A 17,944-nucleotide genomic window follows, 5' to 3' on the forward strand; every position below is an offset into this window, starting at 1 on the left:
ACTGAAGAGCAGGAGAACAGTGTTCATGTCCCTTCAGTGAGAGCCTGATACTTTCCTAATACCCAACAAGCTAGTGATCATTTACTGATCAGACAGGAAAGCTCACACACACACGCACACACACACACGCACGCACGCACGCACACACACACACACACACACACACACACAGGTCCAGTACCATTTGCAACGGCCAAATCAGGTGTTTGCAAGCCAGCGCAAGAACCAACAACTGTGTTTGAGTTTCTAATAGACAATTTACCTTGAAATTCTGCTACATGTAAGCGTGCAATGTCGAAAGCGTCCATACAAAAAGCTATAATTAAAGTGTACGTTTACAGTACATTTTGGCCCCTGCCTTTGAAAAAGAACAGAATGAGCGACTGACTGACAAGGCCCTACGCTATTCAGTTCAGACTGAGACTTATTTTCCCCTGATGGTATTCCAGCACCCTCTACTTGAAACATACAAGAGCATGACCGAATAAAGACACTATTCAAAAAGAGGGAACAAAGTGCGTCAATAAAATGTTTGTATCATAGGCTATACAACTCCAGCGGCTGACACTGTCGCAGACGTTGGTTAACTTTGGTAAGTCTATGAGCCATGTTAGTGCCATGTTAGTGCCTGTGCTGTTTAACCTGCGATTACAACATCAAGATCACATTCAGATGCAAATCAAAACAAATCTAATCAAAGTTTATTTGTCATGTGCGCCGAATACAACAGGTGTAGTAGACCTTACAGTGAAATGCTTACTTACAGGCACTAACCAACAGTGCAAAAAAAGGTATGAAGTGAACAATAGATAAGTAAAGAAATAAAAACAGCAGGAATAAAACAGTGAAAAATAACAGTAGTGAGGCTATATACAGTAGTGAGGCTATATACAGTAGTGAGGCTATATACAGTAGTGAGGCTATATACAGTAGTGAGGCTATATACAGTAGTGAGGCTATAACAGTAGTGAGGCTATAACAGTAGTGAGGCTATATACAGTAGTGAGGCTATAACAGTAGTGAGGCTATATACAGTAGTGAGGCTATATACAGTAGTGAGGCTATATACAGTAGTGAGGCTATATACAGTAGTGAGGCTATATACAGTAGTGAGGCTATATACAGTAGTGAGGCTGTATACAGTAGTGAGGCTATATACAGTAGTGAGGCTATATACAGTAGTGAGGCTGTATAGTAGTGAGGCTATAACAGTAGTGAGGCTGTATACAGTAGTGAGGCTATAACAGTAGTGAGGCTATATACAGTAGTGAGGCTATATACAGTAGTGAGGCTATAACAGTAGTGAGGCTATATACAGTAGTGAGGCTATATACAGTAGTGAGGCTATATACAGTAGTGAGGCTTATACAGTAGTGAGGCTATATACAGTAGTGAGGCTATATACAGTAGTGAGGCTATATACAGTAGTGAGGCTTTATACAGTAGTGAGGCTATATACAGTAGTGAGGCTATATACAGTAGTGAGGCTATAACAGTAGTGAGGCTATATACAGTAGTGAGGCTATAACAGTAGTGAGGCTATATACAGTAGTGAGGCTATAACAGTAGTGAGGCTATATACAGTAGTGAGGCTATATACAGTAGTGAGGCTATGTATAGTAGTGAGGCTATATACAGTAGTGAGGCTATATACAGTAGTGAGGCTATGTACAGTAGTGAGGCTATATACAGTAGTGAGGCTATATACAGTAGTGAGGCTATATACAGTAGTGAGGCTATATACAGTAGTGAGGCTATATACAGTAGTGAGGCTATATACAGTAGTGAGGCTATATACAGTAGTGAGGCTATATACAGTAGTGAGGCTATATACAGTAGTGAGGCTATATACAGTAGTGAGGCTATATACAGTAGTGAGGCTATATACAGTAGTGAGGCTATAACAGTAGTGAGGCTATATACAGTAGTGAGGCTATATACAGTAGTGAGGCTATATACAGTAGTGAGGCTATATACAGTAGTGAGGCTATATACAGTAGTGAGGCTATATACAGTAGTGAGGCTATAACAGTAGTGAGGCTATATACAGTAGTGAGGCTATATACAGAGGAGGCTATATACAGTAGTGAGGCTATATACAGTAGTGAGGCTATAACAGTAGTGAGGCTATATACAGTAGTGAGGCTATATACAGTAGTGAGGCTATAACAGTAGTGAGGCTATATACAGTAGTGAGGCTTTATACAGTAGTGAGGCTATGTATAGTAGTGAGGCTATATACAGTAGTGAGGCTATATACAGTAGTGAGGCTATATACAGTAGTGAGGCTATATACAGTAGTGAGGCTATATACAGTAGTGAGGCTATAACAGTAGTGAGGCTATATACAGTAGTGAGGCTATATACAGTAGTGAGGCTATAACAGTAGTGAGGCTATATACAGTAGTGAGGCTATAACAGTAGTGAGGCTATATACAGTAGTGAGGCTATATACAGTAGTGAGGCTATAACAGTAGTGAGGCTATATACAGTAGTGAGGCTATATACAGTAGTGAGGCTATAACAGTAGTGAGGCTATATACAGTAGTGAGGCTATATACAGTAGTGAGGCTATAACAGTAGTGAGGCTATATACAGTAGTGAGGCTATAGGCTATACAGTAGTGAGGCTATATACAGTAGTGAGGCTATATACAGTAGTGAGGCTATAACAGTAGTGAGGCTATATACAGTAGTGAGGCTATATACAGTAGTGAGGCTATATACAGTAGTGAGGCTGTATACAGTAGTGAGGCTATAACAGCAGTGAGGATATATACAGTAGTGAGGCTATATACAGTAGTGAGGCTATATACAGTAGTGAGGCTATATACAGTAGTGAGGCTATAACAGTAGTGAGGCTATATACAGTAGTGAGGCTATATACAGTAGTGAGGCTATATACAGTAGTGAGGCTATATACAGTAGTGAGGCTATGTACAGTAGTGAGGCTATATACAGTAGTGAGGCTATAATACAGTAGTGAGGCTATATACAGTAGTGAGGCTATATACAGTAGTGAGGCTATATACAGTAGTGAGGCTATAACAGTAGTGAGGCTAAATACAGTAGTGAGGCTATATACAGTAGTGAGGCTATATACAGTAGTGAGGCTATATACAGTAGTGAGGCTATAACAGTAGTGAGGCTATATACAGTAGTGAGGCTATATACAGTAGTGAGGCTATATACAGTAGTGAGGCTATAACAGTAGTGAGGCTATATACAGTAGTGAGGCTATATACAGTAGTGAGGCTATAACAGTAGTGAGGCTATATACAGTAGTGAGGCTGTATACAGTAGTGAGGCTAAATACAGTAGTGAGGCTATATACAGTAGTGAGGCTAAATACAGTAGTGAGGCTAATACAGTAGTGAGGCTATATACAGTAGTGAGGCTAAATACAGTAGTGAGGCTATATACAGTAGTGAGGCTAAATACAGTAGTGAGGCTAAATACAGTAGTGAGGCTATATACAGTAGTGAGGCTAAATACAGTAGTGAGGCTATATACAGTAGTGAGGCTATATACATTAGTGAGGCTATAACAGTAGTGAGGCTATATACAGTAGTGAGGCTAAATACAGTAGTGAGGCTAAATACAGTAGTGAGGCTATATACAGTAGTGAGGCTAAAACAGTAGTGAGGCTATAACAGTAGTGAGGCTATATACATTAGTGAGGCTATATACATTAGTGAGGCTATAACAGTAGTGAGGCTATAACAGTAGTGAGGCTATATACAGTAGTGAGGCTATATACAGTAGTGAGGCTATAACAGTAGTGAGGCTATAACAGTAGTGAGGCTATATACAGTAGTGAGGCTATATACATTAGTGAGGCTATATACAGTAGTGAGGCTATAACAGTAGTGAGGCTATGTATAGTAGTGAGGCTATATACATTAGTGAGGCTATGTACAGTAGCGAGGCTATAACAGTAGTGAGGCTATGTATAGTAGTGAGGCTATATACAGCAGTGAGGCTATATACAGTAGTGAGGCTATATACAGTAGCGAGGCTACTGATAGTCCGGGTAGCCATTTGATTACCTGTTCAGGAGTCTTATGGCTTGGGGGTAAATACTGTTGAGAAGCCTTTTTGTCCTAGACTTGGCACTCTGGTACCGCTTGCCATGCGGTAGTAGAGAGAACAGTCTATGATTGGGGTGGCTGGGGTCTTTGACAATATTTAGGGCCTTCCTCTGACACCGCCTAGTGTAGAGGTACTGGATGGCAGGCAGCTTAGCCCCAGTGATGTACTGGGCCGTTCGCACTACCCTCCTTAGTGCCTTGCGGTTGGAGGCCGAGCAGTTGCCATACCAGGCAGTGATACAACCAGTCAGGATGCTCTCAATGTTGCAGCTATAGAACATTTTGAGGATCTGAGGACACCATGCCAAAACTTTTTCGTTTCCTGAGGGGGATTAGGCTTGTCGTGCCCTCTTCAAGACTGTCTTGGTGTGTTTGGACCATTCTAGTTTGTTGGTGATGTGGACACCAAGGAACCTGAAGCTCTCAACCTGCTCCACTACAGCCCAGTTGATGAGAATGGGGTGTGCTCGGTCATCCTTTTCCTGTAGTCCACAATCATCTCCTTAGTCTTGGATACGTTGAGGGATAGGTTGTTATTCTGGCACCACCCGGCCAGGTCTCTGACTTCCTCCCTATAGGCTGTCTCGTCGTTGTCGGTGATCAGGCTGTTGTGTCATTAATGATGGTGTTGGAGTCGTACCTGGCCATGCAGTCGTGGATGAAAAGGGAGTACGGGAGGGGACTGAGCACGCACCCCTGGTGGGCTCCAGTGTTGAGGATCAGCGTGGCAGATGTGTTGCTACCTACCCTCATCACCTGGGGGTGGCCCGTCATGAAGTCCAGGATCCAGTTGCAGAGGGAGAAGTTTAGTCCCAGGATCCTTAGCTTAGTGATGAGCTTTGAGGGCACTGTGGTGTTGAACGCTGAGCTGTAGTCAATGAATAGCATTCTCACATAGGTGTTCCTTTTGTCCATTTAGGAAAGGGCAGAGTGCAATAGAGATTGAAGTGTGGAGTGCAATAGAGATGGCATTATCTGTGGATCTGATTTCTTATAAGCTTCCGGGTTAGAGTCCCGCACCTTGAAAGCGGTAACTCTACCCTGTAGCTCAGTGCGAATGTTGCCTGTAATCCATGGCTTCTGGTTGGGGTATGTATGTACAGTCACTGTGGGGACGACGTCCTCGATGCACTTATTGATAAAGCCAGTGACTGATGTGGTGTACTCCTCAATGCCATTGGAAGAATCCCGGAACATGTTCCAGTCTGTGATAGCAAAACAGTCCTGTAGTTTAGCATCTGACCACTTTTTTATAGACCGAGTCACTGGTGCTTCCTGCTTTAATTTTTGCTTGTAAGCAGGAATTAGGAGGATAGACTTGTGGTTGGATTTACCAAATGGAGGGCGAGGGAGAGCTTTGTACGAGTCTCTGTGTGTGGAGTACAGGTGATCTCGATTTCTTTTCCCTCTGGTTGCACATTTAACATGTTGATAGAAATGAGGTAGAACCGAACACCAGCTTACTCTTAGTATTTCACAGCTTAATAATTCATACAATGTTGATTAACATTTGAATTGTGTCTGGGTGACAGAGAGGTGTAAAGGCATGCTTGAATGATCGCTGTTAATGGCAGATGAGCACAGAAAAATACATGAAAAGGCTAGCCTCCATCATGACAACAAAAGACTGACAATAACAATATGCCAAGGGGCATATGGAAACCCACAGTCATTATACACTTGTTATCTTCTTCACTGTTTTGTATTCTCACATACATAACAACGACAATCAGGCCCTATTTCTTATAATCATAATGGACTGTTAAAGCTCAGTTCATTATATTGCACTTGGCAAGGAAAGCATAAATTATAGTCACAGGCTAACAATAGCAACGTCACTCCAGGGTCTTTTATGTTGGATTTTCTATGAGGGATAGGAGTCTGGTGTATTTAATGGTCTTTCCTTTCATGTGACTGACTGAATATAGGCAGCCGAACCATGTGTGTGTGTGTGTGTGTGTGTGTGTGTATGTGTCTGTCAGTGACAAAGAGGGATTGTGCTTCCTTTAAGATTGTCTGGGTTAGTTATAGGAAAGGAACTCTCCATCTCGCTCATATACAGTTAATTAAAATGTTGTGGTTAGGCATTTTGCCAGTCACATAGCTGCCAAACTCAAACACTGTACTGTATACATAACCATATCTGTTTTTTGGTTGCCAAACTTCATCATACACTTCATCTATCAATCAATTTAATAAAAAAATGATCCTAATTTGCAATCATGTCACTATTGAGCCAAATTGGCACACACTGAGTCAACAGCCGCGGCTTTCAAAGGCCTTCAATGTTTGTCCTCTTGTTGTTGGAAACTCTCACTATTGCTTCGGAGATGAGCCGCAGTGATTCAGAGTTCCTGTGCCAGAATATGCAGCGAGATTCCCCCAGATATTTACCACCAATGAGAGAAATTCCTACAATATCTGATGCTGCTCTCCAGATACAGCCATACTGACCTGCTGCTCGCTCAGGGTTAAGACGCACACAGTTGTGGAATTCTTGGACCTCGCGTTAGTCAAAACCCATAAACTGATCGACAACATCTCACAGGACTGTGGGCAACAGTGAACAGAGAAAATGACACCGGTATCCATTCACATTCACTATGATGCACTTTCAAATCAAAGGGATTCCTTTTCGTACAAATCATTAGGTTCTTAAAAACATAACAAAATACTGATGGCTGGATAGGAAAATAAATAGGTAAATACAGTATACACACATTGTAGTATAGGAGCTCACTCGTGACAACACATGGCACAAAACCATGCATCAACCAAAGTTTCCAGAAAAGGTACTAATGCCACAAGGGGTTGGGGTGAAACAAACAAACAATTGCTTCTCCCATTTCTGTCACTACCAATCTAAGGTTCTAGGGTTATTGCTCTGTAATCTCATCGTTTCCAGAGGTTAAATTCCAGCAGGGACCTGGGAGACCAGTGTATGGTTAATATATAGAGTAAGCAGGACCGGCTCCAGGCATAAGCGACATAAGTGTTCGCATAGGGCCGGTAGGGGGCTCCAACCCCCCCAAAAACACATTTGTACTTTTAGGAACTCAGTCTACTTACTGTTGAGAGTTAGAATGGTAGAATACACAAGGTGCAAGTTCGAATTTCTTTTGTGCATCATCAGTTTTTCTGTTTTGTCCGTCACTGAAAGTCACTCAATGTCAGCTAACAATTTTTAGATTGGTAAGTTCGTCTAGCCAGTTATCTAAACTTGCCGTAATCATGGCGGAATACCAACCAGGCACGCAGGGCACTTCCTAAGGGGCGCTGACCTCCAGGGGGCCCACATTGATTTTGTTAGTCCCTCTCACTCAGATAGTATTAACATGGTATAAGCCTTGGCATAATTGATAGAATGCAGGAAAATCCCTTGAAAACTGGCAAAATTAGTAAAACTGCATGACATTTGTTATAAAATTTCCACATTTTCTCTCCCACCCCATGGCAAAATGTGTAATACTGGAGAAAACGTGCTTCAAAACGGCAACATTTTCTCTATGCCACATGGCAAAATGTGTAATGTTGTTCTCCATAATGACTTAAACTAACAGCAGGCCGGGACTTTGGGAGGAAGGCTCTAAGAGTGTGACAGGAGGTTTAGACATCAAATCCCAGGATTATCTCTACATCGGTCAGGTTTTTAACTGATGACTTTGAAGTTCAGTTTCTCTCCCTGAGGATCAACATCACTGATGGTGTCTTTGTTCATCATTCAGTGTAATTACACACTGAGTGTACCAAACATTAGGAACACCTTCCTAATATTGAGGTGCACTCCTTTTGCCTTCAGAACAGCCTCAGTTCATCGGGACATGGACTCTACAAGGTGTCGAAAGCGTACCAAAGGGAATGCTGGTCCATGTTGACTCCAATGCTTCCCACAGTCGTGTCAAGTTGGCTGGATGTCCTTTGGGTGGAGGACCATACTTGACACACATGGGAAACTGTTGAGCATGAAAAATCCAGCAGCATTGCAGTTCTTGAGACACTCAAACTGGTGCGCCTGGCATCTACTACCATACCCCATTCAAAGGCACTTATTTTGTCTCGCCCATTCACCCTCTGAATGACACACATCCACAATCCCTGTCTCAATTGTCTCAAGGCTTTAAAATCTTGCTTTAACCTGTCTCCACATCTACACTGATTGAAGTGGATTTAACTGGTGACATCAGTAAGGGATCACTGCTTTCACCTGGTCAGTCTGTCATGGAAAGAGCTGGTGTGTATAATCAAACAATCACATCAAGATAGAACAACATAACTGTTTTGGATTTATAGTAAGTGTGATCTATTTGATTTATTTGGTTATAGTGATAGTAAAAATATTGATAAGATATTTGGAAATCAATATCTGAAATGTGATCATTTTCAACAGCTAACTCGTTTGTTTACATGAAATCCATAAAGTACAGCAGATATTTTCCCACCCGTTATTTAGTAACATGTTAACAAAGCTGTTGGTTGGCATGCCTATTTAACCTCTGTTTATCCAGATACAGCACAGTTTAGTAATAACAGATTTAGTGGGGACAATGAAAACAGAAATGGAAGTTTGAAGTTCAGGGGTATTTTTGACACTTTACTGCCATCATATGGACACTTCTGAACCTACACATAACTACTCAAGGAGATTCATCATTCAAGACAAACACTACATCATCATTTTCACAGACAGGGGAATAAGACAGTGGCAGAGATCTTGTTGAATGAAAGATTATTTTGTTTTTACTAATAGCAAAAAAAGGAGTAGCAGGTAAAAATGTAAGAAATGAATGTTTTGTGTTTAGCTGCAAATACAGATTGGTGAATGATCCCATTCAACAAAAGCTTAATCATTGGCAGTACAGGACACCTCTGAATATTGTTCTAACAGAGGCTCCAGCCGGCGGTTGTGTGCTTTGCACTCGCTACAGACACACTCATTAAGGCACAACACAAAGACAAGATGCCAGTCAGAGTCCCATAGCGCTTTCCAATCTAACCTCCTACATTACAATGTTGCTAAAGGTGTCCGCTCACTGTTCTTCCCAACACTGACATCTCAAGTGGCTAAAACATATTAATGCTACCTGTACAGTTGATATTGTGATAAAAAGGCAGCTTCCTGTTTGGCCGTTGTTTATCCTTTACTACTGATATCCTTATCTCCAACAATCACTTTACTGAGCTTGTGTGTCTGGGAAGATATGAATAAAAAGCGAATTAAAGTACATAATAATCACTCTTCTGCATTGAAGGCAGAATGTAGAGGTGAACAGTACGAGGACGGAGATTATGTTTGGAATACATCCTAGTCAGACCCCTTTTTTAAATGAATATCCCGTAGAAATAAGCTTGCTTTTGTTGTACCATGATAGAATACCAACTGTCTGGATGAAGTCAGCAAAACAGATGTTTGATTCGACAGTATGAATAACCTGTAGAGGTATAAAGTCACAAAAACACATTGCATACAAAATTATATCTGAGGTGACTTGGGGGACTATGGGGCCTGCAAGCAGCACTATGATGTCATGTTAGAAGAGTGTGACGACGTGACGCTCTGACGTACAACAGTAAATCCACCAGACAGAGTGATGCCTGGTGTGCCTTACACATCACTGGGTCTCTCAGTCTTTGGCTCACCTGGGCTACATATGGAGACTCACCGCCTAATGCAAAGTTCTAGTTAAACATTGTCCCAAAGTTTGCATTCAACCTTCTGTTGTTTTTACACTAAAGGCCCTGCAACTGTTGGGAGGCATTATTGACTTTGTAATTCAACTGTGTTAACGTTGGGAATTTTGTAATCATTACATTTCAAGCCATCTGTTCCTGTCCATGGGCTGAAATGGATTTTCCCCCTGAGTAGCTAAAGGATAAGGCTGATAGGTGGGTAATGTTATCATTCATTTTGCTTTGTTTATTCATGTTGTGGAAACAAATGCTGAATAGTCTACATTCATCCATAGCCTGCGAGTGTACGTATCAACTCCATACATTTAAATAAAGTGTATCGCTTTGAAATGATGTCATTTCACCACACAAATGCCCTGGTCAATCTAATGTTACTGATTATGGTTTTATTAGCTTCCATCTGCTCCAAGACTAACAAAGCTGAATTTGGACAACCTGTGGGTGAATAAAACAATCTCTGTTTCTCTAAAGGGTCACTATGTATAAACAGCTTGATCCTGCTGTGGGTCATACATGTCTTATTGGTTCTAGTTTCTGGTCAACACCTTTATCCAACCATATCTCCCTCCATTGTACAATGGTGAAATCACATAATCACATAATCACAGATAAAGCTCAACTTTGATCCGCTGCTTTCTACAATTGTGTTTCCGGACGGTAATCTTTCTTTCCTCGCCCAGTTTACCAATTAAAAGGACTGTTTATTCAGAGTTTTGACACTGGGGGCTTTGAATTGTGAGATAAGAGAGACTGTTCTGTTGGATGTATTGACGACCAGCCAAAAGGAGCACATGAAAGCGACCTAACCAAGTGTCTCTTTCTGCCTCTCTCTCGACATGTTGATGTGTTAGTTAAGCAAAAGTTCATGTTATTTAATACATTTGAATTGAAAACAACAGTCATTTCTAAGTTCCTACCTCTCATTCGGCCATATACAGATAAGTACAAGTTTACATTTCAGACATTAATATTACACCGTAATAGGCTATAAAGGCAACTCAAATAAATAACATGTTTTTGTTTTTTTAACTTGTCATAATCAATCAAACCTGTCTTGCAGGTTTGACTGATTATGCCTCCAACAATTTCAAATTTGACATAACTCGCTTTATTCTACGGTATTTATTTACATGTTAACTTACAAAGTCTCCTCTGGCCACATGAAGATGAACAGGAACAGATTGAATTATATTAAAATGGTTGAATTGCAAATTAGGAATTAATTCAGTTCAATAAAATATTTCACTGAACATTGAACAGCTGAGGCCTTCATCAATTTACAAAATATATATTGGCTACACAGTGTGGGGGGAGTAGTGAAATATATGTAGTTCAACGAGTAATGTAACTACATTTTGCAGTAGCTTGGTGATAGTTGAACTAAATTCTAATTGTGGTGTTTTTCGTAGTTCATATGGGTGAAGTAGGCCATCATATGGGTGAAGTAGGCCATCATATGGGTGAAGTAGGCCATCATATGGGTGAAGTTTTTTGCCATCAGACCTTCCTAATTCTCACTTGAAAGTTTTTGTGTTTAATAGGCTAAAATAAACATTCTGTTAAAATCTGACTACAGAGTGATATGTCGAGCAATTTATAGTCTATGATCTTTCAGAATTAGATATAACTATTGATCCCAAAGTAGTTTGGATGTAGTGAACTACTTTTTGAAAGTAACATTTTCTTAAGGGTAGCTTTACTGTATCTTCACTTCTTCCAGTATGAAGTCATTGGTAACTTGGTAAACTACATTTTCAGAGTAGTTTCCCCAACGCTAAGGCTACACAAGAGAGATACACTGAGCATATTTCTGTCTGTGATCTGCGTCACTGTTTACAGTGACTGAGTGGTGTGGGAGGAGCTTGAGGAGTGTTGGTGGTGGGAGGGACAGTCACGGCTCACGTTCCTCCTCCACTAGACCCCATGAACACAGTGTTGATGGGGGGCAGCGATGACATCATGTCCCGTACCTCAGATGGTGCCCGGTGAGGAAGCAGTGCATCCTGGGAGTGGAACTGGGCAGGACCTCCGTACATGCAGGGTGCAGAGACCGAGGAGGGGAGGGTAAGAGCTACAGCAGAGAGAAAACAAGTAAACAAAATAGTATCTTTAAAAAACTAAACATTTTCTGTCTATTACTACTATCATTCTTGTCTTGCATTCATTGTTTCATCCATTGCTACAGATTGGTAGTGGAACATTGGAGTTCCCTATCAATCCATAATTTGTCACTAACCTCCAGGTGTGTGGGAGCCCAGTGAGTCAGACTCGGTGTAGTAAGGCCCAGCCGTCTTCCTGCCCGTGTCATCCAGGATGTTGAGGGGGTCGTGTACTTCACCGTACACTGGGACTGAGCGGATACTGCTCACACTGCTGATAACTGACACATGCTGGTCTATCATGGAACCCAGCCTCTGGCTATCCAGGTAGCTACTGTTTCCGTAGTACCCTGAAAAACAGAGAGGTTCCTCTATGAGTAGAATACACATTTATGGTTCAACTTGTTTTTTTATTTATGATAATTCTTATTGTTAGGGCCCTTAATTATTTCTGACCAGGTGACGTGACCATGTGATCTAACCTTGATGAACTGACTAGTGAGGCCACGAAGTCTAGAAAAACTCAGGGCCCATTTTCTGATAATTCAATGGAGAATACTTAGGTGTAGTCATTCATACCATTGTGTCCTGCTGCTGAGTAGGCAGACTCCTGACAGCCACTACTGTTTAACCCACTCCCATCAAAGTTGTATCCTACAGAGTCCAGTAGCTCAACCCCCTGAGTCTCCATCCCAGGATCAGGGACTGTGCTGTAATTGGAGGTGTGTCTGGAGCTGTAGGGGGACACTGCACAGCTGCTGTTGAAGTAGTCTTTGGCCAGGTGCTGTTCACTGAAGGACGGGTAGTGGCTGCTGTCAGAGCGGGTGAGGTAGGCAGGGGCCTGGGCGTGTGTCTGGGGCCTGAACACAGCCTGGTAGTTGGAGGTGGTGGGGTAGTAGCTGGGGCTGCTGGGAGGGAGGCTCTGGTACATGGTGTCTGGGAAGGCTTGGCAGGAGATGTGGGGCTGGATGGTGGTGCAGCCGCTCTGGGGTCTGATGGCCATGGTGCCCTGGTTGATGACACTGCCCCTGTTCACCATGGCTGGGGAGATGGGAGGGGTCATCAGAGGGCCACTGTTCTGGGAAAAGTCCATTTGTCCTGGGGGCACAGAGGAAAGATTTTAGACAACACAATAGGAACCTTTACTACAAATGAGCAGTTGTCACACAAGTTTACATTTTATGTTAAACCAATGAAAGTATGAACAAAGCTAACATACAACGGGGATAAATTAAATTCAGAAACAAGTGACAAAATGAGTCATGTCACCCTTAAAAACATATTTGCACCTGACAGGCAGAATCCATCGGTTTCAGAGCCCTGGTAGATGGCCATGTTTGCTCCCGGAGCCTGCTGATGATTGGCTGACAGGGTCATGTATGCGTGTTCTGAGAGGGACTCGTTCTTCACAGACAGATCACTGGACACCGCACTGGACTTGTTACGGTTGGCCAGGAAACAGGAGCTGGGGGAGGCAGTGAATGCAGCCTTGCTGGCATCTGAAAATAATCATAACAATGCACCTCAATGATCCTACTTCCTGCATTATTTCTCTGTACTGCTCCATAAAAACTGATAGTATTAATATGAAACGCAATAACAACTTACTAATGAAAAAGAACAATCAGAGACTATAATTAGATAGTCTATGTATGTTATGTAATTGCTTACCTGCATTTCCCATGTACTTATCTAGGAGATTCTGAAGGTCTTGTTCTTTGTTGTTGTTGAATTGTGTCTCAATAGCCAGTAGGATATACTCATCCAGCAGCATGCGGATGAGATGGAACGAACCTGGGATAATAAAAAACACATCTCTTACTGTCCTAGTTGCCCACCGGAAATCTAATCTGGTTTCGATGTCACTATCATGACTTGATACTCAGCCAATTGCTAACAGCCTTCACCTTACAAACTGTGACAAGGCTCCAAAGGCTATTCTGTGCACCAATTTGCAGGTGCTGAGGATTTGACCTGACCAACTCCAGAGATCTGCTTTCCCGTAGGCTTTCATCTCACCAGGCATGCTGTTTGACTTGTAGGGTCATGTGATTCTCCCCCAGTCTGTTTGACTTGTGTTTGGTGATAGAGCCGCCAAATGGGGGTGAGGAAGGTGCATGGGAGAGGTCTGTCTTCAAACACAGTGCACGCAACCGATTGATAATGCTTTCTTTACTTGGGGCCAGGCCATTATAATTTATGGCTCATTGTAGCATTCTGTTCAGAGCCGGCCGAAAAGATGCATGTGTTTGCGTCTGACGTAGTGACGGACTTTGTATCATTTAGACTCAGTAGTAATGGGAGAGTCTGAATTTAAAATACAAATAGAGAAGTTTGACAGCATTTCCTACATGTTGTAGTTGTTACATGGATATACAGGTTACCAGGGGAACTGTTAGAGGGACGTAGTAATTTCTTACCAAAACTGGTGGCGTTGTTCAATGTGAGGTTGTGCATAACACGTGCTCCAAAGAAACTCCACTTGAGGAGGAAGTCCTGAGCTCGCTTCTTTATGAACCGTCCATTCTGCTTCCCAGGCTGGAGAGGAAGGAACAAACAGATTGGATGTCAACATCCAATCTGACAACCCCAATCTTAGATCTGAAATGGGGACAACGTACCTTTATGACTTTCTGCTCCACAACAGTGTCCAGCCACTCGATAAAGGATTCCACAGTGGCATTCTTCTTCAGTAGGTCTTTCAGCTCTTGGAACACTGTTATTGAGTCATCTAGCAAACATGACAAGAAAGCAAATGAACATTGTTTACAGGAATGAACCTGGCAGGGTTTTCCATGTACAATGCAAATGTTCTACTCACATTCAGAGTAGAGGTCAGAGTCTTGGTCTCCACTTGAGATGGTGAGAAGGGCTTGTGACCCTATGCTGTTCAAATCCACTTTTTCTATATCCACCACCATTGAGTTCACCACATTCTGGTCAAAAAGAGCTGGTCTTGCAATCTGTTGTAAGAAAAGAAAATGACCAAAATAACCAAAATTAGCGTCTGTATTCAATCTGTTTCGTCAAAAGTTCAGCTATATAGTGCGCTTGAAATGTAAAGGTAATTTCAAATTGAGTCGACATATGCAGCGTTTACCGTAATTGCAGTCTCCGCAAACGCGGAAACATTGCAACATTGCCTTTACATTTCTATCACGCCGTAACGCCGACATTCAGTGCTACAGACTGAATCAAGCCCTAGGACATCCAGTTTATAAATACAATTTCAATTTCTTAGAGTCATAATAAGATATGCGATATAGATACATTTTAGACACTTTTAAATGTCTTTGTAAAGTTAACACAATGATATTTATATTCCTCCCGTGCTGTAATACAGTGCTTTACCTGGGCAAGGTGTAAGAAGGAGGTCTGACGTTTTAGAGAGGACACAAATCTGCGTGCGATCTGGAGCTTCTTCTCTGAGAGGCATTCTGGGAGGTTTTCCAGAGAAGACACCATCCAGTGTTCCCAGTGCTTGGCAAAGTTACGGATGTCTGCCAGGAGACTGCAAACAGGACAATCTTTATACACAACAATACATCACCCGGAGAGACGGCAGCATCTTATTTCCGTTAATTTCATACACCATAAACCTTACAGCAAATCTGGTGTTTAGATGAGCAAAATACGAATGATGAAAGATGAAAATACTCTACCTTTCAGGCATCTCCTGCATCGTAGCAGGGATCAGGACATCTGTCAGAACCTGAAAAACACCAAATGGATAGTACAACCTGTCCAGTTGAGGTAGGAGTCCTTCAACAACTAATGAGGATGCTGCTCTATGATTCTGGAAAAACACCCACCTTATATAGTATAGAGTCACACACACAGAAGATGTCCACGATAATGGTGTTCTCCAGCAGGGGTAAGAGGTGGTCGGGCATTCCTTGCCAGAAATGCATCAGGAAATTCTGTATCTGAAACATTGTAAATAGAATCAGGAGACAATTCGTCAGACGGGGCTACAACATCTTATGTCTTGTTTTGGTAGAATACCTCTTCGAAGTTGACATTGATGGCATTGTCCAGGATGCACTGACAATGTGTTTTGTACATCACGATGAGCGTGTCCACCTATTGGACATGTGAAGATAATCCATAATGGTTACAGGTGTTTTTGGAGAGGATACTGTGCTGTATGTAATCAGCAAATCTTGATGGCAAAGAAAGTTGAAGTACTGATGAAAATAATACAACAAACCTTCTCTTTAGAGATGGAACTTTGAAGCACTAGATGCTGTGGACTTGGGAATTCTGGAAGTAAAGTTCCTGTTTTGGAACTGAGGGAGTATTTCCGAGTGAACCCTCCCTATTAAATAGAGGAATATCAAACTATATCAATATTTTGACCTTGTAGTCATGACTAGTCATGTAGTCTCATGACTACAGTTTGAATTAATTAGATAACATGATTCATGTCTGTAATATCTCACATAAAAATGCATTTAAAAAAAAAAATATATTAAATATATATGTCAATCTTACCTCATTGTTGAGTTTGCTCCCTGAAAATCTACAATCAGATATGAAATCAGACTGACATTAAATCCCATACTATTACAACAATTCCAAACATTTGACTTATTCTAGAATGATCTTACCTCGTCAAGCCTTTTCCTGAGTACACCAAGTTATAATAGGCACTGCTCTCTTTGATGCCAATCCCATAATAATGATATCTGTTAAATATCAACAAAATTAAGCATTTTATATTGAGACCGATCAGATCACTACAACAAGAAATCTTTTGAAAATAATATTTTCCACTATATCTTACTTTGAATGACCTCGGGTCCCAAGTCTTCTTGTTGTAAGAAGTGGAAATTTCTGCCTAATTGTCTAATATGCACAGAGAACGATACAAAAAAACATAATAGCTTTTTCCACCACAATTATTACTATGTTGTACTTACAGTATCTATAACATCTACCACAAACTACGACCTATCCAGCCCACCACCTAACTACAAGACATTACTCATCTCACCTTGCCAAATGTAGCAGCACAGGCTGGATCCAGTTTCTCCTTCCTACAGAAGTCTAGGTAGTGAGCATACAGGATGCAACGTGGCAGACAAACCCCTTCACAAACAGTGTAGTTTTCATCCAGCCTAGGGAACAAGCAGTCACACAAATCCATGTAAAATCAATCACCAACAAGAAAAGAAACATTAACATTTGTAAGAAGGATTGTTATTATACAAGTGCATCACATCACAAGCTATATTATAGATTTCCATAGGTTGTGACTTTGGAACACTACCATTGAAGGGTCAAATGAGTCTGTTTCTTCTTGTCCTTGATGATCTGAGTGATGCTTTTCCTCGGGGTCATCTGGTTGAAAGCCAAATCTTTCGAATACTCCAGGAGGTCCTGGTCCTCCTCAGAAGATGGGGTCTCATTGCTGTCATCTGCTTCTGACAGGGTTGTGGGGGAGAAAACTGTCATGAGGTGAAATATATATTTGAGTAGTTCAGGGCCATGACATCTTTCCAGATTGGTAGGTGGCTAAATGAACCAGACAATTAGAAATAAGTACTCCCTATACAGGATTTTCAAGACTCTTCAAAATTAACATAGCAGAGAAAATTGTATTTTTGTTCAACTGGGTCAGATTGAGTAGATTGTTTTTATGTGGTAAATAATACATTATTTTATTCTAGCCTACCCATAAAAAAATGAAAGAAGTATATTTTAGTGCAGGTATATTTTTAAAAAATCCTACAATTTAATGCAGCACAAACTGTATTAGTTGACATCAACAAATATGGCTCTTGTTTTCGATGTTATTCTTGTATGACTCTTGGGTGAAGAGGGAACCTCTCAGTCTATGTGTAGGCCTATTAATCTGATTTTATTCCTCACCTGATTTAATTCCCAAATCCCCTTCCTCGTCAAACTTTGAGATTGAATGTCCATGGAAAGCACTGCGTAATTTTTCGTTAGATAAAGTGGTGTGCATGAGCTCCTCGGATGCACTGCAGAAATTATTGGTTGATGGTGAATGAACATGAAGAAATTGTCCATCCTGGATCGGGCTTCCTGTATTCCGTTTCAT

General features: G+C 41.4%; 1 protein-coding gene across 1 annotated transcript; it reads right to left on the bottom strand.

Moving 5' to 3' along the window:
- Nucleotides 1–9,716: 9,716 nt before the first annotated feature.
- On the bottom strand, nucleotides 9,717–17,334 carry rfx6 (regulatory factor X, 6). Its single transcript, XM_042300504.1, has 18 exons — nucleotides 17,150–17,334; nucleotides 16,874–16,997; nucleotides 16,664–16,725; nucleotides 16,488–16,565; nucleotides 16,372–16,399; nucleotides 16,088–16,195; nucleotides 15,883–15,960; nucleotides 15,690–15,803; nucleotides 15,540–15,589; nucleotides 15,229–15,388; nucleotides 14,699–14,840; nucleotides 14,499–14,608; nucleotides 14,298–14,415; nucleotides 13,549–13,671; nucleotides 13,167–13,376; nucleotides 12,457–12,975; nucleotides 12,015–12,227; nucleotides 9,717–11,849 (listed from the first exon to the last, which is right to left on the bottom strand). Exons 1-18 carry the CDS (start codon nucleotides 17,332–17,334, stop codon nucleotides 11,677–11,679), a joined length of 2,595 nt encoding a protein of 864 aa, XP_042156438.1. The 3' UTR covers nucleotides 9,717–11,676.
- Between the last annotated feature and the right edge of the window lie 610 nt (nucleotides 17,335–17,944).

The sequence above is a fragment of the Oncorhynchus tshawytscha genome, linkage group LG18 (genome assembly GCF_018296145.1).
Source record: "Oncorhynchus tshawytscha isolate Ot180627B linkage group LG18, Otsh_v2.0, whole genome shotgun sequence".
Lineage (NCBI taxonomy): Eukaryota > Metazoa > Chordata > Actinopteri > Salmoniformes > Salmonidae > Oncorhynchus > Oncorhynchus tshawytscha.

What these genes read in the sequence shown, in the direction of transcription:
- rfx6 (XM_042300504.1), bottom strand. Translation starts at nt 17,334, where the DNA reads ATGACAGTTTTCTCCCCCACAACCCTGTCAGAAGCAGATGACAGCAAT. An exon ending in TAAGTACATGGGAAATGCAG is followed by an intron (nt 13,377 to 13,548) that starts GTAAGCAATTAC and finishes GATTATTTTCAG; the next exon opens with ATGCCAGCAAGGCTGCATTC. An exon ending in CTCAGCAGCAGGACACAATG is followed by an intron (nt 12,228 to 12,456) that starts GTATGAATGACT and finishes TCTGTTTTTCAG; the next exon opens with GGTACTACGGAAACAGTAGC.